This window comes from Anser brachyrhynchus, assembly GCF_964034855.1.
Source record: "Anser brachyrhynchus genome assembly, chromosome: 25".
NCBI classification, from domain to species: Eukaryota; Metazoa; Chordata; class Aves; order Anseriformes; family Anatidae; genus Anser; species Anser brachyrhynchus.
In genome coordinates this window covers 6,551,823-6,576,358 of record NC_137718.1, presented here as the reverse complement: position 1 = coordinate 6,576,358, position 24,536 = coordinate 6,551,823, and the positions used below count along the sequence as shown (strand labels likewise).

The 24,536-nt window shown below is 47.2% G+C and overlaps 1 protein-coding gene across 10 annotated transcripts in view; it reads right to left on the bottom strand.

Annotated features, from left to right (window-relative positions):
• Positions 1-24,536, bottom strand: part of ARHGAP32 (Rho GTPase activating protein 32) — a 262,127-nt gene that overhangs the window by 29,574 nt on the left and 208,017 nt on the right. For 9 of the 10 annotated variants that reach the window (XM_080567501.1, XM_080567509.1, XM_080567507.1 and 6 more), the window contains one exon: positions 10,168-10,317. In XM_080567501.1, the coding sequence (XP_080423627.1) occupies positions 10,168-10,317 (150 nt within the window). Of the gene's footprint in view, positions 1-10,167; positions 10,318-20,499; positions 20,663-24,536 lie in introns of those variants that run through there. The other variant, XM_080567502.1, reaches the window with a different exon arrangement.

Sequence of the window (24,536 nt, the reverse complement as noted above, 5' to 3'; positions counted from 1 at the left end):
AATTGTGACTTTTGTACTGTAACTCATGATAAGGGAAGAGGCAGCCATAAAGCATGAGTCAGTTAGCATGCAGGTACCATGCAGCGCCCAAGTGTGCAATCAGCCTGCCGTGCTGGACTCTGCTTTTTAAGACTGGACTCTTTTTATTTATGGTAGCTTAGCCAGGAACTGTGTAAAAACAAAGTGCAAGGTCCAAGCTTAAGAAACATAAATCCCGTTGTGCCGCATCAGGCTAGGAAGGCAGTTCCCCACGCTTTTTAAGTCCTGTAACATCAGCAACACTCTCGGTGCTGCGGGTGTGTCTGTGCCAGGGCATTTTTGCACTTGAGCACTGCAGTGGCATAAACCGTGCTTACTCTTACTGCTTTTGCATCAAAGAGAAGAAGCTTTATATCGTACGTCTATCTCCCAGGTTGTATCCACCCAAGTGGGGATAACAACTGGGGTTGTATTTTTTTTTAATACAGAAATGCATCACATCCATTAAATGGAATAAATATCCTACTAATACATTCATATGTAGGCTGCGTGCTAGTGCTTTCCATTTAGCTCCATTACACGTACTACAGTAAGTTAAGACTGGAAAAGGTGTCCACCTCGGCAAGAGCAGAGAGGGGTAAGAGCACAAGCAATTCCTGCATGTAGTGCAACATTTTTTCTCATGTTTGCTCTCCCTACAGCTGTAGTGTTTCAAAATGCAAATTAATTTTCAACTCCCTGCTGTCCTCTGGGTCACTCAGGCATAAAGAATTTCTCCTCTCACAGCTGCGGGCAGGGTAAAAAGGGAGGGGACTGAGAGATTGTCTCTTTTCTTTACTGCAAGAGCTTGTATTGCCTTCTCAGTTCTCCCTTTTTGCAACTACTTCCCCCCAAACAAGTCATTCTCCATGGGGACCCCACATACCTCTTTGTAATGCTAACCCCATACCCAATAATCTTGAGTTCCAGCAATTCAGAGGGCAGATGGTGAAGCAATAACAGTGCCTGTTATGTTTGGACATTTGCCCAAAATATCTCAGAACTATTGGCCTTTAAAAGTCCCAACTTGTGTTCAACGAGTTTGTGTAGCAGTGAACTCATCTGCAGCAAGCAGAATACTTCTCCACTCATCCCCAGTTTGGGGCACCTATTGCTGTTTGTCCAGGCTGCTGGATCCGTCCTTTACGTTACAGGGGTTTCTCGCAGAGCGCAGCCTGCTAGGTCTGAAGAAATGCTGGGGCACCTGAACCACACAGGCTTTTAATGATTTACAGAAGGGCTCGAGTCACTTAGGCACCCTTTGGTTTCCAAAATGCCTGACATGTTTAGATCTGTGAAATTATGCAAACCTGACTAAGGAACAAAATAAATCTGGGAGATACCTGGAGATAAACGGAGTTATTTCCCTGCAGGCATTCACCAGGCTGTGGGTCTCGCGTGCTGACCTGTGGTAACACCTGAATAACCACTGTTTAATGTTTATATGCCCTCAACCTTCCAAGTACCTCACAAACATTACAAGTTTACCCTTGTGGCACCTCGGGGCAGATCCGGACTGTTAGTTTAACTTCACAACGTGGCAATGGAAGCAGACACCCAGCAAGTTTCTCGAGGCCATGAACTGTGCGTGAGAGATGGGATTTGAGCTCAGGAGCACCCGGCTCCCATCACAGAGTCATTAAGGTTGGAAAAGCCCTCCGAGACCATCTGGTCCAAGCATCCCCCTACGACCACTATCACCCACTAGACCATGTCCCTAAGCTCGCACAGCTCTGACTACAGCTTAGCTCTTTGACTTGATTGCCCAAGGCCTTTGGAGATGGACTTTGATTTTAAAATAAAACTATAAATTGTGAAATACTGAAAGGAAACTGGTTTTGGCATGTCTGAGGCTAACAGGTTTCAATATATAGCCAATCACCTGAAAAACGGGTAGCCAAATGAAGTAGTCACCAGCAGGACAGCAGGATGAATGGAAGGGTATGGCTGATGTCACCGTTAAGCTTGAAGGGACTGTCAAGTCACATCAGCCCCACTGAATTACTGCCCCAGAATGCAACTTCACAACCATTTTTTTCAAGTTTATACATCGACTGTGTGCAGAGCTGCAGCAAACATGGACTGAGATGCAAGAGACAGGACTGTATTTCGGTATGTCACTGCATAACATAAAACAAGCAGAAAACAATAAAGGTTCATAACAGATACAGCTGGTTTGGGCTCTAACATACAAGTCAAATCACTAAGAGTATCTGTCTAATGATTCCTCAAGCACGAAAGAAATCATTTGGGGAGGAGAAAAAGTTTACTATATCTCTATGGCATGAAGCATATAACCAATTTTTAAAGTTTCAAGTACTGAAAAAAGTTTACTGATGGAAAATCACGGCCTCACTATCTGTGAACTGTTGTCTTCTGAGCTCATTCACGGGCACTGGCAGAACTGCTACAATTTCAACTAAAGATATTTCTTCAAGAATCTGCTCTTTTCTGAGCAGCTGTGCACTATACAATTACCTTCAGTTTTCTCAATAGAATTCTACCATAGAGACAAATACTATTAAAGGAGGCAGAACAGGAAGATTTCCAGTTTCATCAATACTTGCATTATTAGGTAGGTTTGTCAGGAAACACAAGATGCAACCAACTGCATGGTTGGACCAGATGATCTTGGAGGTCTTTTCCAACCTTAATGATTCTATTGCTGAGCTGTAGCCCTGGATAGCAATTCTGCGTGTGGCACGTGTTTTATTTATGGCTCTTTTGTCCCCCAGATATCTGAGGGCATTACAAAATTTATCAGGTAAGTAAGCATGCATTATTTTTCCCGCTGTGCCAACAAGGAACTCAGGATCCACTATTTTCTTCTTACACCAATTTTAGGGTAAAGGAAGGAGATGGATCCTATTTGAAGGAACTTGCCCGAAGTCATACAAGAAGTATCTTGGCAGAAAGGGAGACGCATACAAATCCTTCAAATCAGATTTATGTCCTAAGCATGAAAACTCCTTCAGACATAGAAATGCTTAAAAACTGAGAGAGGTGTAAAAGCATGATGCCAGATCAGATCCTACCTGGAGGTCTGAAATCTTTAGTTCACATTCAAGCTTTTCAGCTTGGATACTCTACCTATTAAGAGTACAAAAATGCCCAAGGGTTCATTCACAGAATTTATGTATCTAATATAAACCTTCAGCCTCAGTCACAGCCAACATTCTCCTCAGCCTGTTGTAATGACTGTGGCCAATTTAATAATTCTGATCTAAATGTTATGTTTAACACAAACAACCTACCTTTTTTTGTGCAGCACTTCAATAAATCTTTGTACAAGAACAAGAAGTTATTGCTTAAACAAACTTATTGATGTGGTTGCCAGCATTCAAGTCGTAACAGTTCCAAGCAGCCCTGGGGAACTGCACTCCAAGATCTCTCTGCTGCCCCACGACTATTTGCTATTTGAAGCACAGCGAGCCCACGTCAAGCTTGAGTATCTATTTCTGATGGGAACTCGACAAACGCTAAAAAGCCTTTCTGAAGCTAAAATCTTGAAGCAAAGCAATTCTCTACAAACAACATCATGAGCAGGCATTCATCTGAGCCTTGTGAACATAAACTGGAAGTTCTTGGATTTCAGGGGCTGTCTTGTGTTTACACTTAAAAACAGTACTTAGAGAGAGGAAGGGAAAAGAATAATACATTTGTAAATATTTATAGCTTTCTACTTTTTAGCAAAGTTTGTTTTACTTCTTGTTGTTAATGTTCAATTTCATCCTCAAACAGCAAGAGAGTGGGCACCAGCTAATTTACCCTCAAAGAGTTAAAACATCAAGAAAACCAAAAATTAATAAATATGTAAGACTCAGCTGTCCTGAATTCCAAATCAAGACTTCCTTCACAGATGGCAAAAATCCAAATCCATCCAGCCAGACTTTTATTACAATTAAAATTATTAGCTAGTAAAAGGGACTCCTCACATTAATATGAGGAACCAAAGAGATGACATATAGATTACAAAGCTTATCCTGGAGCTAAGGGGAACCAGACTTTTACAGATCCCTGCCAAGATGCTGCCCAAGATCTCATTCCTTGGGTTACTCTGTTCTGGTAACACTGTTCTTCCTATACTCAAATCTGCAATAAATTAGTATCAAAGGCAAATGTATCACCCAACGGCAGCCAGGGGATTACTTGAAGGAGAGGGTAAGACCAGAGGACCCAGAACAAACTGTGATGTCACAAGTCCCAAGGTGCTCTTAAGAAGCTTATCTGAGGAGCGCAATAACCAGCATGAGAGAATAAAACCATCCCCTCTATGCAGTCGTTGCCAGTGCCCAGTACATACCAGGACCGTGTCTCTGCTTCAATTCGATCTTGCAAGCCGTTGTGAAAAGTCTTGGCTTTCATTGTGTTCTTCCTTTAATCCTACCCAACTTGTCATACATAATTGATAATAATTTTGGGGAACTGGGGAGTAATAAGAGGAACAGAAAGCAAGAATCAACGTTGTCTTTTGTAGACATTTACTTTTTCAGCAAGAACAGCAGTACTCTCTCTCTCCGTTGATCACCAGTCAGTATTTTCCTGAAGAGTTCTGACTAACTCGAAGGGGAGCTATAGATCCTTTTATATGGGGAACTTGTCGACCAAAAATTAGTGCCATTTCTAAACCCACCTTTTCCAGTTATGGAAACTGATGAAGTATCAAGACAACAAATGCATAAAGATGTATCAATGCAACACATACATGAAGGGGTACAAAAAATATCATTTGCTTTTAGTCTACAAAATCCTCCGTTAATACAGCTGGCTGTGTTATATGGCTTATGCCACGAGGAACACCTGTGCACTGTTTTACTACAGCTCACATTCCCAGAAGAGCACTGAGGCTCTCCTCTGGATCGCTGACCTCGGCTCACCGACCCCAACCCCTCTGCAAGCTCCCGAAGCCAGAGGAACCGGCACCACCGCAGCGCCGGATCTGCTGCGCAGCCTCCCCGCTCCCAGCGCTGCTGAACCCAGCCCAGCCCCAAGCAATCCATCACTCGAACAAACCTAAGGGGCTCGCAGAGCATTGCCACCGAAAGATGGATTTATCAGTTGTACTTTGTGGACAACCTCCAGGCAGGTTTCCTGCCCCCTTTTGTCTGTGCCAGAGGCTAAAGCACAGGAGATGGGAGGCTGAAAGGAAACAGTCTGGGTGAACCGCTTGGCTTTAGCACCACTGTACTGCAAAATGCTGTAACAAGACAGCATTTGACTTGATTCTAATCAGCTGTTTACACAAGGACTTCCTAGCCATATATTTCAAAACGCTGCGTGTTGTTTTTACTTTTCTCCTGGATAAAAACGAGGGAAGGAGCTGAATGTCATAACCTTGGTGATGTGCTGTCAGCGACAGCCAGGAACCCGTGCAGCCTCCTAATCCACCGACCTCTCCGGGCAGCCGCGCACAAAGTTCGTGCTAACCACGTTGCTGCCGACTCCTACGTTGGTCTTAAATTCAGGAGTTGTGGAGAGCCACGTTTCGAAATGTTCTGAGGCACAAATGAGGACATGGTACAGATGCTGCAATGCAGCATTTAACCAGCTCCCACACTAAACAAACACATCCTCTGCATGCACAATTCCGTCTAATTGGGGTCAGGCTAAATTTGAGTTCTCTTTGGTTTCCTTTGAGAGAAAATATTAGGGGGAAAAAAGTCTACCTACCTACAAAGGGAACAGGGCCTCTTCACTCGTCAGGGATTACGCTGAATTGGCTGCATCTTGCAGCTCCGCAAAGCAAACCAGCATGGCAGGTGTCAGCGGCACCAAACCACCTGGGAACATCGCAGGATCACGAAGAAACAGCTACTCCCTGCTGAGCTTGGTCCGCTTCCAAATGACGCTTCATTGGCAGGGCGAGTATTCAAAACCCAGAAGGAGCCAACAAATGAATAACGCACTAAAATTAAATGGAGACAGGCCTCTGAAGGCAGGCTGTGTTGGGCGACTGATAGGTGTTGTGCAAACCAACATGCCTGACGGGTGTATCACCACAGCCTTTGCTAGATTTAGACCCATCGAAGAAGTCAGAAATCCCTCATATCAAAACTGGTTTTACTCCTCCAGGTACCAGCCCAAAATGCGTTACTTACACGTGGCAGGAAGAGGAGCAACAAGGGCAGCTCACTGTTACGTTCAGTGAGAACAACGCACCGACGGACGGCCGGGCCTGGTGACCAGAGCACAGGGCTGTGCGCGCCCAGCCCGGATTCCAGCTCTGAACGCTTCGTCCACTCTGTATAAAACCTGAGACTGCTCGGTTCCCTGCCTTGGTGAAGGCCGGGGATATCTGATCTCCAGCAACCAGAACAACAGCCCTAAGTCAGAGAGGTCTGGTATCTGCACTGCGCGGGGTGCCCTGAGTAATCACATCCAACGACAACGAGCCACATTGCTCTTCGACTCTTGGCAAAGTAGCTAGGGCCCCAAATCCCATCACCTTCCAGTGTGACTTACTGTGGCTCCTAATGGCCATTCTCAAAAGCAGCTTAGAACACAAGTGACTTTGAAAAATCATCCTGTGATGTGCCCACGACTCAAATCCTCATCTAAGAAACAGGACAACGATGCTTCCCTCCCTTCAATGCTGCCGGGTCTACAAGGACCTTTGGGAAAGGACTGTTCCATACCACGTGGAGGTACGACTCCTACAGAAGGGCCCCGTCACTGTGCGGAGGGCTCAAAGTGTCGGCACACTACTAACTGGCATTGAAAAAACCAACCAAACCCAAAACCCAGGACACAGCCTGTCTACAGCTGCCAGCCCAATAATCACTGCAATCCCCACCATGAGTCACCCGTCATACAGAGAGATCTTAAGGTGCAGTACTCATCCTTACTGTTGTTATTGTAAACACTCGTTAAAATCCTTACCTCCCTCCCTATACCTGTTTGTAGCGTTACTTCTCAGGTCTCTATACCACAATTAAAAAATGACAAATTGCACCCTCATCAAAAATGAAGAGGCAGTAGCAGCAACAGCAGCAACAGACACCCTCCCCTAAGGAGAAACTCTAGTAAACAGAGGTATTACGTCCTGAAGTTCAGCAGACGCAAGTTCTGTCACGCCAGCCTGACAGGCATCTTGCAGAAAAGACAGCGCTCGGCCCCAGTACAAGACTAATCTCAAAAATTCAGGTAAACGAAGATAAATGCTTTGCTGGTTTGGATCCAAGCGCATGCTGAATGTACAGCATGCATACGGAGCTCTGCAGGATGGTATCACCCGGGCTCTTGCTCCATAACAGTAAGGTCTCATTTCTACAGCTCTTTCCTCCTGTACATCTCATGCCTTGGTACTCTCCTTCTGACAGCAGCACCACTGGTGCAGAACAAGAGTGATACTTGCTGAGCTCACAGAAAGACAACGTGCTGCAGGAGTTTGGTAAAACCTTTCCTCTGTGTTTGTACACTCCCTTCTGGGTACACAGACACGCGACCAACTCTACGCTCTCCTAGCTAAGCCATCTGAGCCTGCTGCCTCAGCTCAGTGTTTATTGAAAAATGTTAGGCTCATTTCAGTTTTCGTGCTTCCATATTCCTTTTATTTTCTGTCTTTTCATCTCTCACCATTGCCTATCTGAAGGACAAGCCCAGTTCAGCAAAGTTTCGGATGGTCATGATTTCAAAACGGGGATGGCTCACGTTGTTTCACAGGGAATTCTTGGGAAGTTAGGTTTTGTCAGTTTCCCAAGGGTGATAACTAATAAAATAATTAACATAACTCTAGTTTGGTTCAGTGGTGCATTAATGAAGAGCACGCAAATGCCTAGCCACCCATTTCAAACACTGTGGACAATGTTATTTTCTCCTTCAGTCCTGCTAAATCTTTTGGATGTTGGACAGCAGCACACCAGAACTACCATTAATCTAAATCCATCTATAAATGCCTTGGGTTCTTTTTTGTATTTCTGAACTGAGATCTTTTACAGTTGTAATCCCAAAGCATTACCAGTACGTATCACGCACAAACTTCAGCAAAAGTACGATGTTATGTGCTCCTATAAAAATACTTGTTTATGAGGTGAAGAAACAGGACTGCATCGCTGCTCTCTCTCACTCAACGTGGAGCATTGCACTTGGCTCCATGACTGAGGAACCTTAATGCTACAGAGTGAGGGAATCTTAAAACGCTGTGCATGCACGGAGCTTGATTCACAGGAACCCAGAAATGTCTCCACAAAACCAATCCCGGGGATTACATCACTTGGAATACGGGTCAGAGAGCTGAATCACACAGAAAAAAACAATCCTGCTGTGTGAAATGGAGACATGGCCCTGTTAGCAACATTCAAATTGGATCTGCTTCACTCCGGGGAGTTAGGAAAGAGTTATTAAATCGAGGTTGAAAGCAACTGCTAACTTCTCAGATGAAGAGACCTCATTAGCACAGCTCAGGCACAATCACTCAGATGCACGTGATGGCAGGGGAGGGACCAGGACAAGGAATGACCTCCTGGAGACTGCCATAGAGGAGCCTCCAGTGTCGTTAGGACAGTTTAGTTCAGCTCAGGGTGTGTCTTTTACTGCTAAATAAAATGCATACCCCTTAAAGCCAGGCAAAAAAGTCAGTGCAGAGAGCAAAGAAGAGCTTTAATTATTGCTGACTTGTGTCTAACTAAAATGGACAGGAGGGCTGAGGATCAAAAAGAACTCTCTCCTTCCCATTAATGAGCTCACTGCTGGCCTGTCTCCTGCCCTCCAAGATTGCTCCCACAGCATGAATATAAAACCAGCTCTATTGCTACCCAGTGGTGCAAATTGCCCACTCCTGATGCAGTTCTTACATGGGTTACTGTACGTTTCTGCCTTCAAACCATGCAGTTTCTGGCTCTCTGATGCTTTTCAAGCCCCAGCAATAAAGATCTCTACTGGTTCCAATTAACAAGCCAATGAGCCTTGCCACAGTCCTGATTTCTTAAGAACAAGCTCATATTATTCACCAACCGGTAGTAAAATACTTCATGTCAGGCAAGGGAGTACACATTGCTGTTACCAACTGAATCCATTGGAAAAAAGTGCACAGAACAGCTCCCCGCCCTTTACCATCCCTTTTCCAAAAGGCACTCATATGAACAAGGAACCTAAAGTACCTCTGGCAACAAATTTAACAGAGAAATTTCCTTCCTACCCTACGTGTCACTGTACTTCTCCTTGAGCTCCACACAAAAGCTGGGGGACATCAGGTTAAGAACTCTGGCAGATGAGGTCTACGCAGATATGAGCCATGGCCCAGTATCTACTGCATTAGGCAAGGAGCAAAAATATGAAACAGATCAACAAACTGACAGAGCCAGACAGTGATGCTATACCCATCACTAATTTCCTGATGGCTCTAACTCCTGGGCAAACTGGCTGCGGCCCATCGCTGCTCCACGCTGCTTTCCTAAAAAACCCTCAGCACGGGCCATTTGTGCGAACGACCTCGGCGAGTGAACTGTGGAAGAACGTGTGTCCTCTGTTTGCTACTCAGCAGTGCAGGTACCTCCCTGATTTTCACAGCCTAGATTGGAGATGCCCCAGTGAGATGGTAGGAAAGAGCACACGAAACAAAAGTTCATCCAAGGAAGAGCAGTAACAATTGTGTAATGTTTTCTTGGAATGGAGAGCTCATCTTTGCTGCCTCCCTAAAATGCTGATGGGAAGGTGGAAGGGGTAGAGAAGACCTATAGGGAAGTCACCGTAACAGAAAGAGAAAATAAAGCTATAACAAAATATAATATCCAGTTAATTCCTGTACATTGTTTGAAACCAAGAGGAAGGCCACAAGAAGAATCTACACTGCAGATTATGCCAGAATCAAACAAAGGAAGTGAGTTGGAGAGAAATGTATGGATTTAACATAGCAGTTACTTACTCACTGACGCAACAATGAAGTTTATTTCCCTGTCAAAAAATATTTAGTATTTATTTGAAGACTTCAAGAAGTTGAGAACTCATCTTCAGTAGTTCCCATCCACCTTCAGTGCTCCCATGTCAAACCATGATGCTTGCTTCTTATTAGCATTAGTCTCAATTCATCTTGCAGCCATCGATTCTCAATACACATTTATCTGCCGGTATCAACTACCCCTTTGCTAGATATGATCCCTCTTTAGTAAGATTCCCAGCAGAGGAAGAACTCAAAAATGGGTTGTTCCTTACCATCATGGCCAGAGTTGAGAAGATGCTCTCCCAGGTCACAGCCAAACACCCTTTCCTTCAGGATCCCCCGCTGCTTCAGTTTCTGCTTTGTTGGGCGCGACTTCATGAATGTACGGAGGAAGGTGATGAGCTTGCCGTGTTTTTTTGACACTGCACAACAAAATAAAGAAACCACTTCAGGCCAAGCAGAACACATTCTACAGAGCATGTAAAAACAGTAGCAACATTAATATGAATTATTTACAGAAACAGATTTTCCAAGGTCCGATACTAAACCAAGAGTTTGCTTTTGTTCTAATCCCTGGCCAGTGCAGAAGTGACACGACAGCTGAAATGGAAGAATTTAACACAAAGATGCATCTACCCAAAATGCAGCTTCAGGTGGCACTTCACTAAAGCACTGTCACCGTACAGAGGCTGATGGGCAGCACCTGTAACGTGCATCTGTGCAAAAGGAACGAGGCTAAGCTAGCAAAACCTGTCATCTCTTCCACACTGACAAACACGGTCTGCAGTCTCTAAGCAGAAAGAAATGCTTTGTTACCGGCTCCCATTCTGGTAGCCTTAGGCTCCTCCAGAGCAAATGAGTGACTGACGGTATCTGAACTTAGAGGATGCTCAGCTCCGGGTGCCGCAGCCTGCCCTTCCAGCACACCTTCCCACACTCCTGCTGCACGTGGGGAAGCCCAGCCCAGAGCAGCGTCAGCTCCCTCAGCTGTCTTGGTTTTATTTAATAGAAAACCAAGGTGGCTGATCTGAAGAGATGCAGTTTCCCTCCTGCAGAAAGAATACACGAAGTCTACAAAGGGGCAAGAGCGCAGCTCAGGAGCTGTCCCTCTACACCTTCAGCTCGTTTCCCACCCAACGCTGCGTGGCCTTGGCTCTGCTGGTGAAACAAGTCACTGTGTCCAAGCCAGCCGATCCCGCTAAGGAGTGAAAACCGGAGCAGCCCAGGCAGCTGCCCCTCTCCTGAGGGCAGTAGGGGTGGCACGGCTGGGCCGCAGGCACCTGGGAGCAGAGGCTGAGCAGGGGCTGAGTCGGGAAGGATTGGGCTGGAAGGGAAGCAAAGCCTGACAGCCAGCTCTTCTTGAGGCCCACTGAAAGCACGAGGGTGACACAAAAGAGCTCCGGCCTCCCCAGCACAAGTGCCATTATAGACGTGATTTCAAAGCAGTTCAACTTCCACAGAGGAGCTCTGCTGGAAAGGGCACGTCGCTCGGCTCACACGGCCGTGCTCTGCGAGGCAGCCTTGGTCGCTCCAGGCAGAGGGGACGGCTCCTGCAGCCCCGCGAGGCTGCAGCGGTTGCTCCCCTGAGCTTCTGTCTCAGAACCCAGGGAGGAAAGCCCACCACCCAGCCCATCTGCATGAAACTGGGAGTACTGTAAGCAAATTTCAGCCGAGCAACGCTGTCCAGCGAACAGCAGAACCAGCCCCTGGTGACAAAAATGCGTTTCTTCAGTGCCACCACTGCTCAGGAGCGCGTACAACTTGAAATTCTGTGAGCAGCTTCGGGTCTTGGGGCTCAGCAAAATGAAGAATCATGCAGCAATGCTTCATGCGGGCAGACAGGATATTCTTCAACCGGACAATATGGAAAACCTTGTCCAAGGACAAGGTTGTATCATGTTATACTTTACAATGCTTGAATCCCTTTATACAGCTGTATTGTGCCATCTATTTCACCAGGTATGGACAGAATCCCTCCATTTATAATAAGCCTAATGTAAAGGACCTTAAAATATTTCTGTTTGTTTGAATAGGGCAGGGTTTTGCTCTTGGATAAAGTCCCTTTTAGCAGCATGGCACTACATTGATCTGCAGCAGCCAAATACATCTGAATACCTGAAATCCTAAAATCTCAAACAAAACCCTGGCCTGCATTTGCACCAATCAAACCCAAATCATTTAAGAAAATGCAGAAGCACTGAGGAGGACAAACTGACTATGGGGCCTTTAATTAAAGGAATGTTGTCGGTTTGCTGTGGCTTTTTAATTACACACCACAAATGAACAGATTGTGCCGACACACCAAACAAAGCTAGGACAGATTTTGGTTGTATCCATCATCACAGTAAAGTAATGGCTCGTTCCTCATCTCCTACCAACCCTGCTCAAAACCAAATGGAGGCAGAGACTCAGCCCGACTTGTGTGGAGTTTCAGAGGGTTAACAACCCCGGGCTCCTGTGATTGTGTCACCGGAGCCGATGGACCCCAGACACTTTCACCAGTCTGACAAATAAAGCCATCACTAACACACAGGTATTCATCTGAATCACTTCACAGGCTCTGAACACAGCTCTTCGTGAAGTGTCTTGCTTGACTGAATGACAAATGGATCCATCAGATAACGGATGTAAAAATGTAGGGAAATGCATCCCGTGCCTGCACTGCACAAGTTCTGCCAAAGCGGGGGACCAGGCCAGCCCGTGACCTCTGGCGTGAAATACAAGGGTGCAGTGGATGCGCCGCCCTGCTCCAAGGACGTGCTTGGCTTGGTGCTGAAACACGCCTATGTCACTAACCAGAACGGAGACCCGAGTTTTTAAAACAGAATAAATCTGTCCTGCCTTTAAGCTGCTCAGTGCAGGTTAAAATAATTGTCTTGTTTTCTGTATCATTAAGCAGGCTCCTCCAAACGCACTCCCCTAGTGTACCTGTGCAACAGCCCATGACACTGTCAGGGCGATGCCTGAGCAGATTAGGGAACCAGAAAATCACTTATCGATAGCCTGTTGAGACACTTGCATAGTTCCTTGGTTAAGCACAGCTTCCTGCCCCAGTCCGCTCTGAATCACTGCCTACTCCGTGCGAGTGTTTCCCAGGCTAAGCCGGCTTCAGGGGCTTACACCTGCGCGAGAATGATTCACTGATACGGGGAGTTGGACTTCTCGGGGCGGGGGGTGGGAAAGCAAGGAAACTCGAGCAGTCATCTCTCTGCTGACAGGTTATAAAAAAGAACAAAAAAAGCACGTAGGTGTCTGATACGGATAAGCCATCACGAGAACACAGGAGGCCGTCAGGTTCGCTGTCTTTGTGCCGAAAGCAGTAAAGGGGAAACGCTTTCAATCCTGCTTCCAAGTCCCCTGGCATCATTTGACCCTCAAACCAGCAATGCATATCCTTAGAGATTTCGTTTCTGATTCATTTCTGCTCAGACCAAGCTAGCGCAGCAGTCACAGTTTCTGCATAAACACTGACGCCAAGGCTGCTCCAGGACTCGTGCAGAATAAATGCTTTCTGCTCCGAAACCATTGCGGCCCCACCGGTGACGGTACCAGCAACAGCAAGTGGTGCTCCCCTGCTGCAGCCCCGGTGCCTGGCCTGGGCTCCTGCACCCGCCTGCCTGCTCTGAAAAACCCCAAATTCGGGAATGCAAGGAAGTTACGGAACGCAGGGAGAGGGTTTATACCAGAAACAAATCTTAAATCGTTACAGGCTGTGGACAAACTAGTTAGCCCTTTTCTACCCTCCTTTATTGTCCCATCAGTAAAGTGGGGACATGACAAATCGGAGCCATTCGCAGCCGGTGTCTCCCTGGGGGGTGTTCAGGTGACAGGCAACACAGAATTAAACTCGAACGCTAAAGCAGGGTTACTGCCAGGCGATTCTGTACGTCGGAATACGCTACAGACAGAGATGCTGCTGAATTACCTGTGCAGCTGAATTGCCAACACAAAGGCAAATAAAAACAAACAAAAATCCTAGTATTTAGGCAAATCGCTTTCCCTCTTAGGTTTTAGCACTGTAAAACAAGTTGTTCACCAAAAAACCTGAGGCTTTCCTAGAAGGAGCCGGGGCTGATTTTCCTCATAAAGGTTTGGCCAAGTATCCTGGCCTGAGCAAGCATCTCCATCTGCCATAGTGAGACTGGCTGCAAAAATAATAATAATAAAAAAGTAACCTGAGGTTGCACTGCTTTTGAAGTTTTGCTGGCACAAATATGTCAATTAGGAGTGTGAAAAAATATCACACCCTTAGCTGACATAACCGTGCTGGCCAAAGCCTTTGTACAGTGGGAGGGGAGGGAGATAAAAGGGATCCTTGTGCCAGGTAGCTTATTGTGGTTTTGGGAGACTGCCACGCACTGTGCTCCCCGAGGAACGTTTATCAATCAATCTGTGCCATCGCTGCTATTCCACCAAGCTTTTGTAGTGTCGGTGAGGCCCCAGATTCCCCTGACATTGATGCAAACTATTAAATAACAATCACTTCATTAAAAGCAGGGCCTGTTTGCCCGAATGCTGCAGACTCAAAAGGCACTTCAGGATATGCTTCACGCACCGTGTTTACTGGAGAATCGTGTCAGCCATCAGCTGATTCCAAGTACCCACGGCTGCTGCTCCGCACAAAGCCTTTTTCCCGGGTTATTTGGGAACCTTTGGAAGCTCACGGGGACGCGCCTCATCCGCCTTCCTCCGACCTCTGCCGCGGGGGGCATCCCGTCGTGCTCCTGCATCTTTCCGTGGGGCTTCACCAGCAGCTGAGTCACCGATTACCCGGATCACAGTAATCTGCAGGGCGGTGGGGGCAGCCCGAGCGCGGGGGCGGCGAAGCAGAGCACGCAGGCCGGGCCTTCTTACGCGGATCTCCTGCCGAGGCCACCGCGCTGCCCTCGGCCTGCTGGCCGACGTGCCGGGCTGGCTGCGGCTCAGCCCAGCCTTCTGGGCTCGTTTATGCCCGCGCAGGTTTGACAGGGATGCAGCGACTCTGGATTTCCCCCCATAAGATCGGAAGCAGTGATACCACGAGTCTCAGCCCGAAGTGCAGCAGCATCACGTCTAGGCACAAACCCTTCATGAGACCACTGCTAAAATGTAGCATTTCACTACGACAATTGCCCAAACTGCTGGCAAGGAAAGCCCAAGTAGAATGGAAAAGAGCAGTGGCTCCTGACCCCTCACCTTTGAATCACAGGGACCAAACAGAAATCTTTTAATAAATGCGGCTTGACTGTGCACCCAAATTTTTGTGCACGCATTTTCCTTCCCTTTCCAGTAAGAAACCCCCATGCAATGGCTCTGAGGACAAAATAAAACATAGCCAACAGCACACCATGAGACACTGCCATCCTGGGACGGCATCTCCCACCTTACACATCCTGCCTCTCCTCAGGCACCGGGGAAACAAAGCAAGAGAAGCAAAAACTAGCGGGTTTCAAGACCTACACGTCTATGTACACAAAAGAGGTAGGTGCTTGCTCGGTGGGTGTCCAGGTGTATGGTGACCCAGCACTGTATTTTGAGCAGCATAATGGCAGCTCCCTATCGGACATCTTCATAACTCTACTCCCTGTCCTCTCCCAACCCCATTACGCTTTGGCTGGGGAAAACAAAACCATGCTAAACAAATAAAAACCACCTGTTTTATCTCCTGCGCTATCGCTAATATTTTGGTTTTGAACCCATGCCTAGAAAAAATCCTTTCCGTGGGATTGTTGACAGCAGCGTGTTTTCCAATGCAGCATTAGTAAACTTGGACTCTGAGGGACAATCTTGGAGCGTGTTTGCTGACCCACACTGCCAGCACACGGCCAGCGTGTTTGTTTCTCTTCCTCTCCCCGGCGACTTTCCACGCTACAGAGCCCAGCTGGCCCCTGCTGTGACAAGCCCGCGGTGCTAAGGTCGAGAGCAAGAACACGTGTGGCTGTGGAGTTTATAACGTATAAACAAACTGCAATATCCAGTCGCAAAATCAAAGATGGAAAGAGGTGTGGGAATGTCATAAAAAAGCCCAGCTAGGCATTACGAAACAAAAGTGAAATCCATCCTCTCTGAAGAGAGATTTACAGTAAGTCAAACTAAAATTGTTCCAGGCTATTAGCCCCTGAAGACCTATTCTCCTCTAAAATTAAACTCTACTGTGGGGAGAGAAAGAGCAGCACCAGGCTGTTCTGAAGAAAGAGCAGCACCAGCAATCGGGAGATGAGAAGCCAGCTTTGGCTTTGCCACGTATTTTATAAGTTCCTGATTCTGCAAACACACTTTGTGAATACATTTACCTGTGCAACCACTGCTCTGCAGACTCAGTTCAGCTGGCTCCCCACAGAGCAGCAGTTCCTTCGACCTCTTAAAACCTCAGTATTTTAATACCCATCCCTTCACACTTAGCAAGACGTGCTCTGCGGACCCACATCTTACTGGAGAGGAATTATACAAAGCCAAGAATTGAGTCACATCTCCCAGTTCTCTGTCATGTTCCTTAGCAACAAGACATTTTACCACTTTCCTCCTGCCACAACAGATTCTATTTTGGAAGCTAATTTATACAGCCCTAAAAACCCAACCAGAATCTGGAACCACGCACCACCAAACACCCTCCTTTAGTTCTTGAACAGGCCACCGGTTTTGAAGAAGGACCGGCCAACATGAATCAGTAATTGCAGTGACCACTACACTGGGCTCCCTCGTTGGCCATAAAGATTTTTAGAAAGATTTTAGAATTCCAGAGATTTGAGAGTTTAAAAATATCTCTTTGTCTCCACTAACCTTCGTAAATGTGTCCTCGCTCATCTGTTCAGTAAAAGCGAACAGCACCAACAAACTGCTGCGTGCTCTCAGAAGCTGCAGCACCTACCTTGTGCCAGGCTGCCATCGGTTAAGGCTGGCCTCCGTGTTGTAAGAGGTCATGAAACATGTTAAAAGCGATTCATTTCAGTGTCAGCAGATAAAAATCATCAAAATTAACTACGATGACCACGAACAAGCATGTATTTCCAGCTATTATGAGAGCACCATACCCGTGGAGAGTAACACCGGTCAGTAAAACCAACAAGCAGCGTTGCTCTTATTTACAGAGCCTATAACACAGAAGCTGCACCTATTCCTGCACCGGCCCAAGATTCTGGAGCCCTCCTTTGGGCAGTGTGTGTAAACAACAACCTCAACAAAACTGCAGCTTTGTGCTTGCCTTTGGCTCAAATTTGAGTGCTGGCTTATTTAGGTTAGTGCAGGAACAGCCGGCATCAGAGATCCTGGTAACTGACTCGGTGCATTTTCACTCCCAGATTGTACAACAACCTCTGTCATCTTCTGCTGCGTTTAGGTCTAATTAGTCTCCTTACAGAAGAGAGAAGACTACAAAAGCTAATGGCACACCTGAGCAGCAGCGCTGACTGTTTGTAGCTTTATTTATTTGGTATGAGCACACGCAGGCACACGTCTGTAATGATGCACACAAGCATTACTTACAGTGTGAACTGTCTGAAAAAGGTTTCTGTACCTCACTGAGAAAATGCATACAAGAACCACAATCTCCACTATTTACAATGACAAAAACTGCCAAATTTGTTGAGCATTTTTAAGGAGAGAGGAATGCTAAGCTCAAGGATAGCTGGATGAGGATGTCACCTGCCCAGAGATAGGGAAGTTTGGTGTGAAGAAATCTGCAGTACCTTCCAGGCTAAAGATATGTCTGATCTTTTCAGAAACTCCAAGGGAGCATTAAGATAATAGGACCTGACCTCCTGAACAAACAGATCACAGGACACCTCTGAATTCCTTGAAGCAGAGCGTACCTACCCTGAGGGAAGCAGTGTATGGTTAGGAGATACAAATCACAGCTGAAGGCTAACTGAGAAAGGAGAGCGGTTTCAAAGGTACAGGGCTGACAAGGTCAATCTATTAATTCTATTAGCATGTTTCAATTGTGTTTGGAAAAAAAGCAGTGCTGACTAATAGGCATAGTGACAAAGCCGCAGGGATGGGCTTCAGTTAGGTAACACAAGGTCCTCAAGGCTTTCAATGGGAGGTGAGGAAATAATAGTAGATGGGGCCGTAGTTCAAAGGAAACAAGTTATCAGAGGGCCAAACTGGAAAACAAGTGGGAACTGAAAGCAAGACGACAGAAACGAGGCCATTTAGCGTGCAAGGCAATAGCATCAGCAGCTCAGTTGATGTGAAAGAGGTCACAAGGCCAGCAGTGGGACCAGGAGACAAGGGGAGCAAAGTGCAAAATGCAGAGCTAGGAGAAAGACAGCAAGAGAGACACCTGCAATATCTTTTTGCTGTCTTCTTGGTTCATACTACATTTTGGCTAAATCTCTATGTATCCTAGCAGAGCTTAATGCAGTCCTCTCGCTTATCTTGCTCACCTTGGAGACTAACAAACCTCTTGAAAAGTAATGTTCTGCCTCAGGTAAGTGTATTACTAGCACAACTAAACCTCTGGTCTGTCCATCAGGGAGACGTGCTGTCCTCAAACCGTACTTATCCGAAGGCAAATTGTCTTTGCCCTCCCTTATTCTCACTGTCTGTAAGACATCAGCCGTATGCTCCATGCGGTATCCTTCCCTCATCAAAAGGCTTCAAAACACCCTAAATGAAGTTACTGCTTGAGCCTCACCCACGCTATTTCCACTTCTGATACAAATGGCAACAGTGCTGCAGGAGATTTTCCAAAAACTTGACAGCAACTAAAGCCGACCCTGAATAACATCGAGTTCTTTGGACACATGCACGCAGCCCAGAGTTTTCGCTACTCACTCAAACACAAATCTTTCTTCAGCCCGGCTCTGACAGCAGCTAAACCAGGACAAACCGGAGTGACTGCAGTCAAGTTCCTCCAGTTCTGCATGGCAGCACGCTTCAGCTTGGGCGGTGGGTGGAGGCGGGCAATGAAAAAAGATCTGACGTGAACCAACAAACTGCACAAGTTGAATAACGAGGAGCTTGGCAGATGAAGCCCAGTCCTGGACTCAGAGAGTGTCCGCCCTTATGCAAGGCACTGGGAAGACACTGGGAAAGAAGGTATTATTCCTTCAGGAAGGGATATGTGCAATCCATCTGGAATAAGGAGGAGACTCGGGTCAGGGCACAAACCTCCCTTTTTCTCAACCACTTGGCGCAGCCGTTACTTGAGCCCTGCAAACCTCAGCGCACAGGCTCCTCTGAGGTATGTGGTACTCCCAGTATGACAAGTGCCATTATTGCAGCTCTCCCAATCCCGTCACGAGAGATTCCTATCTCCATTTTCACTAGCCAGAGGGCAGCTGTTTACAGCCCAGACCAGCTACTTTCAAACTACAAGGTCCTGCTCTTCCAAGATGGATATCATTATGGTTCGTTGCCTATTCGCAACCCTGACTTTTTAAAGTGTTTATACTTGAGCTGTTAACACCAGCACCAAGCCCTGAGATGAGTCTGGCATCTGAAACAAAATTCGCACTCACCTGGAGTGGAAACGACACTGAATACAAGGGACATGAGCCTCGTTCGCGTCACACTCACTATATACAGCGCTGGCAGGATAGAACAGCTTTGAAGACGATAAAAATTACATCTTCACATACACCCTCCTTAGGAAGCTGAAGAAGCGTACAAAAGCTTTACCAAAAATGAAAATTGGGCCCAATACGTTTGGGGATTTGCAGCAAACTAAACCGACTTTTGAAGACTTAGGAATGCAGATATTGTATTGTTTTGCGTGCTTTGTTCCTTTCATTTATCTTACCGGTCCTGAGCTTTGACTTCAAAAGAGCCTCTTTTATAGCGCCTGTGTAGTGCCCAGAACAAAGGAGGTCAGGGAAGAGTGAAAAGGGGAGGCCTGCTGTCTTCTCTGCCATAAATAATAAGATCCTGCAGGGCATTTAGTCCTTAAAATGGCCAATAGCTTCTGGGAGACTTTCTGAACAAACACGAACAGACGAGCCACGGCTACTTGCAAAGTGCCTCCCATGATCACAGTAACTGCTCTCCCTGGCAATTGTATTTTCCAGAGCGTGCATTCGCTGCCCTGGGGCTCCAGCGAACAATGAAGTAGCATTTTTAAACAGGAAGCCCCCTTTCCTGAACAACAGCATCAACAACATGAACACTTAGGAACGCATCCTACGTCCTCCGAGTGCCAGTCTGGGGAGGGAGGGAAAACGAAAGCATAAAGCCATACGCAAAAACCTCCTGACATTCAAAAGCTCGACATTCCCGTCCGTCAGCTGCTGCTTCCGAGCTCGGTCCGGACCCGCACAGGGCTCTCATCCCTGCAGCCCCGGGACCGCTGCGGGCACGGCTCCGGCCTGGGAGCTCCGGCTGCTGAACTCCTTCTCCCTGGGGTGCGGGGGCTCCTCGCGCCCACCCTGCCCGCCACGAAAGCCCCAGCAGCTCCGGCCTTGCACGACGCTCCGGTGCAATACAGCAGTGCAGGACCGGGGAGCTACGGGGCAGAAAGGCGCGGGAGAAGCCGGCAGCCAGAGGCCGGCAGGTGCCCGGCTGCGTTTTGTTAGAATATAAACGCCTTGCAATGAGGAGAGCGGGTCCCGAACGGCAAAGTCGAGACCGAGCAACAAGTGGGCGGGGGTCGGAGGTGGGGGGGGGGGAAGAGCAGAGCGCTGCCTTACCTCCCTGTCGCTTGTCGTCGGCCGGGGGTGGCTCTGGCAGCCTCCCGGGGCTCGGAGCAGCCTCCCGGGGCTCTGGCAGCCTCCCGGCCCCGCACCGCCGCGCTCACCGCCCCTGCAGCCGCCGCCGCCGCCAGGCCCCTCCCCGGCTCCCGCAGCCCCGCCGGCCCGGCCCGGCCCGGCCCCACCTCCCGCAGGTGCCTCCCTCCTTCTCCTCCTCCTCCTCCTCCTCCCCGGCCCCGGCCTCCCCGCGCGGCCCCCGGGCCCGGGGGGCAGAGGTCGGCGTGAGGAGGCGGAGGTCAGGCGGCAGGGGTTGGGGCACGGAGCCCGCGGCGCCCCGCGGCAGCGGGCCCGGCGCTGTGAGGGCCGGGCCCCGGCGGGGCCTCGCACCCCGGGGCTCGCCCCTCGGACACTCGGCCCCCGGGGTGTCCGCGCCGTGGATCCCTTTGTGGTGCTACCTTACGGAATTGTGCCCTGAGGGGCTGCGTGGCCACAGCACGAAGCGACGGCACGCTTTGCGGCCGCGTTGATCAGATCGCGGAAAACAACTCCGAATTTTCCAGGGTCCCCGTTGGCAAAAAGCAAAGCCAAGAGATGGGGGTTGTTTTGTAGTGACCCAGTTCACAGCCCAGCTCCAAAACCCTCTCAGCATCCCCCTGCCAGAGCACAAAGCACACCTTGCTGCGACTTGGCCACAGCAGGGCATGGCAGGGACAAAACCACTCGGTGAGCTGAGCCGAGCAGCCTGGCCTTTTGCAAGTGCCAGGGGACCTGATGGCTTCCCTGCATCGATCTTGTGCTTGAGGACTACATACTGCTGCTGCTCTCTTTCTCCACGCTGACCCCAAGCTCCTCGGTCCGTACAGGGCTGCAATGCACTTCATCAATCTCACTAATTGCTATCACACACTTTAAAATGTGGGATCACTAGATAAGTTGGGCAACCTCAGGGTCAGAAGGATTAAAGAGGAATCTGTTTGTATTCAGGCAGGCATCTTGGTCATCAGGAGGGTAAAACATTTCTTTTGGTGTTCACAATTTCTCCTCAAGCAAACGTGTTGTTTTCAAAATCGTTTGCTGACTTGTGTCTCCAAGCTACTTATTATACTTGGTATTTATGACAGGAACTGTTTCGCTTGGACAACGATCACAGCACCACATTACTTTTTTCCGTAGCAGCAGAGAGTGACTCCTAGAATCCAGATCTATACACGTGTATGTACAATTTGCATACCAAATCTGCTTCCTGGTACCGGCTGAATATTTCAGGAACTTTCCCCCTGTCAAGCCCATTAATAAAAATTGGTACAATCCCAACACAAACAGGGAACAAATACAACAGAAGCAACGCTATCCAAAATTCACATGCAGAATGCACACCCAATAATTCAGAACAAAAAACAAGCTATACAGGATTGCAAAGTAGTACTGCTTGCAGCTACTCAAAACTGCCACGATCATGATCAGGTTCCTTTTTTTTTTTTTTTTTTTTTTCATGTAGTCCAGGCTGGGGCTGGCAGAACCCTACAAGGCCGACTGACTGTGCTGTGACAAACTGTTCCAGTTTGCACAAGTTTGCTGGTGCACCATGTCAAGCTAAGGCCAGAGGTCACAATCCTGTTTTGCTACTCAGAGCAGGAGTATAACAGCCGCATCACAAATAACACAGAGCTCTGTAGATGTGTGTATTACCTTTGGAGATCACAGCTCTGACCATCAACAGTACTTGAGATATTTTACTGTGTGGTCCACAATGTCTGCTTTAAAGGGAGAACTACCTGGTCTGAGGAAACAAGCCATCAAGTGGTAAGAAGCTGTACATCTGTCACACACAACACCGAACAGAATCGTACAACAGAGCTCATAGCTGCAGAGATCTTTGTAAATCTGACTTAGCCATCCTGATACTTCATATTTTTATGATGATATTTAAACATCCACAGCATAATGCTGTTTTCCTAATGGTACACTTCCCCCCCACACACACCTGCAGTTTGTTGCTTGTGAAGAGAAGTACTTAATGCTTGCTACAAAATGCCCTTCCTTCAGAAACGAAACCTGAGCAATGCGGGACGTGGCTTTCCTGAACCCGGAAACAAAAGTCTGCTTTTGGCACAGCACTCACTGCACGACAGCGAAAGGACTCGGTCACACCACCGCAGAGACGCTACTTCTCTGCCTCTGCCGCTTATGGGCTCTGCCCTAGACCGGGAATCTTTGCCCTCAAAAGCCCTGAACAGCGCTGGGATGCCCTCTTTCTTCTGAATCTCTTGATTGAAAAAAAAAAAAAATCTTCACATGAATCTCATTTTCTGTTCATAATTTATTTTGCTGGATTATTTTAAGCAACAAAAACAAGTGGAAGAGAGGAATTCTCCATTGCTTATGTGTTCATCAGCTTGCAGTGGAGCAGAAGAGGCAGGTAATGAACATCTCTCTCTTAAACACAGCTAACAAGAACAAGCATTTGAAACCACAGATGAAAAGGCTCCATCCACACACTTGTCACAAAATCAATCCTTAAAGCATTCTTAAATTTAACCTATCTTCTAAAAGTTATTTCAGACATAAGTACTGGGGAGGCAGAGTAACCTAGAAAACATTATTAATATACTCTGTAGTTTTTTCCACTTTCTGGTTTTGCAAATTTGACCACTGAAGGAAGCTTCAAGCCATTATTAGAAGTTAGGCAGCCAGTATTTTTCAATGCTGTTTCTTACTCAGCCACACTTATCCTGCAATGAAATACTCTCAAAACATGCAAAAAAGAACCCCCAAACAACCAACCTCCCTTTTCTGGGGAGAAATTAAGATTGAAGATGGGAGATCAAAAAGCAAAAACCAAAGAGAACAGCAAACCGTTCAATAGATGGGCATGGAATAACCTCAAAACTTGGCTTCACAGAGCTCACAGAAGTCAGTTTTGACATAAAGGTATTTTCCAACCTTTATGAATTTCATTCACAAAGGTAAAAAAGCAGTTAAAATGATATCACACGTAGCCAAGTGGGTAACAGACGACTTTCCCTTGCCCTTCCTTCCCTTTAGCAAAAGCAAGTTCCCATGAGAACAAGTCAAAGAATTTGATGCAAGCTTTCTGATGCAGTCACAGGATTAACTGCTGAAGAAGAATGAGCGCGACACCAACACAAGTTCTTAAATGAAATCCTGTAGATGAAACTTCAGATCAGCCAAGTCTTCTGAATTAATCAAATGCAAGCTGATTCGTGAGCTGGCGAAGCAAACCCTAAAGGCCTGAGCAATGTCTGGATCTGTACTTTGCAGCAGTTTAAATTCACTGCTGGCAGAGGAAGAGCAAAGAAGCGAAAGCAGGATGGCAAGACAGAGAGGGACAGAGTAGTATTCTTGCCTTGGCTGCTAGCACAGGATTTTTGATGCAGACATTCTGCAGATCTTCTCCAAGCAGTGGACAATACATCCTTTTATGTGTTCGCTTCAGGATTGCCCCGCACATACACCATGGCCATGCCCAAACCAATTCGTTCTTATAAAGCCAAACAAACGCTATGGATTTGCCAGGACGTACTCTCCAGCTCCACTCACATCTTACACTATTTAGAGTTTCACACAGATACGCATCTCTAAGGGCATCAGGGCAACAGCCAGATGGAGCCAGAGCCCAAGCTCCACTCCTGTGCATGCAGAGAGGCGATGGTGGAGCTGCTCAGCCTGCATGAACGACCAGGACCAGGCTTTAAGTGGAGATCTGATCTATGCACTACCACGACCCTCGATAAACCCATTTGCCAATGCAAGAAGGGGTCAGTGCTATGGGCTGTCATCTAAGGTTAAAGTTGCCTGGAAGTATTTCTGAGCCACAACTTGGCTCCCACACTAATTGACAGAATTATTCAGGAAAAAGAAGAAGAAAAGCAGAGCGGAACAAACTACCTTTTTTCCATGATTTCAAAGCTCTTACCACAATTGCGGAATTTTGCTCAAGCCAACTATTATTAGAGTTAAGTCCCACTTTGACAGAGCTTGTGAGAAAGGAAAAAATATCTAGTTTAAAAATAACA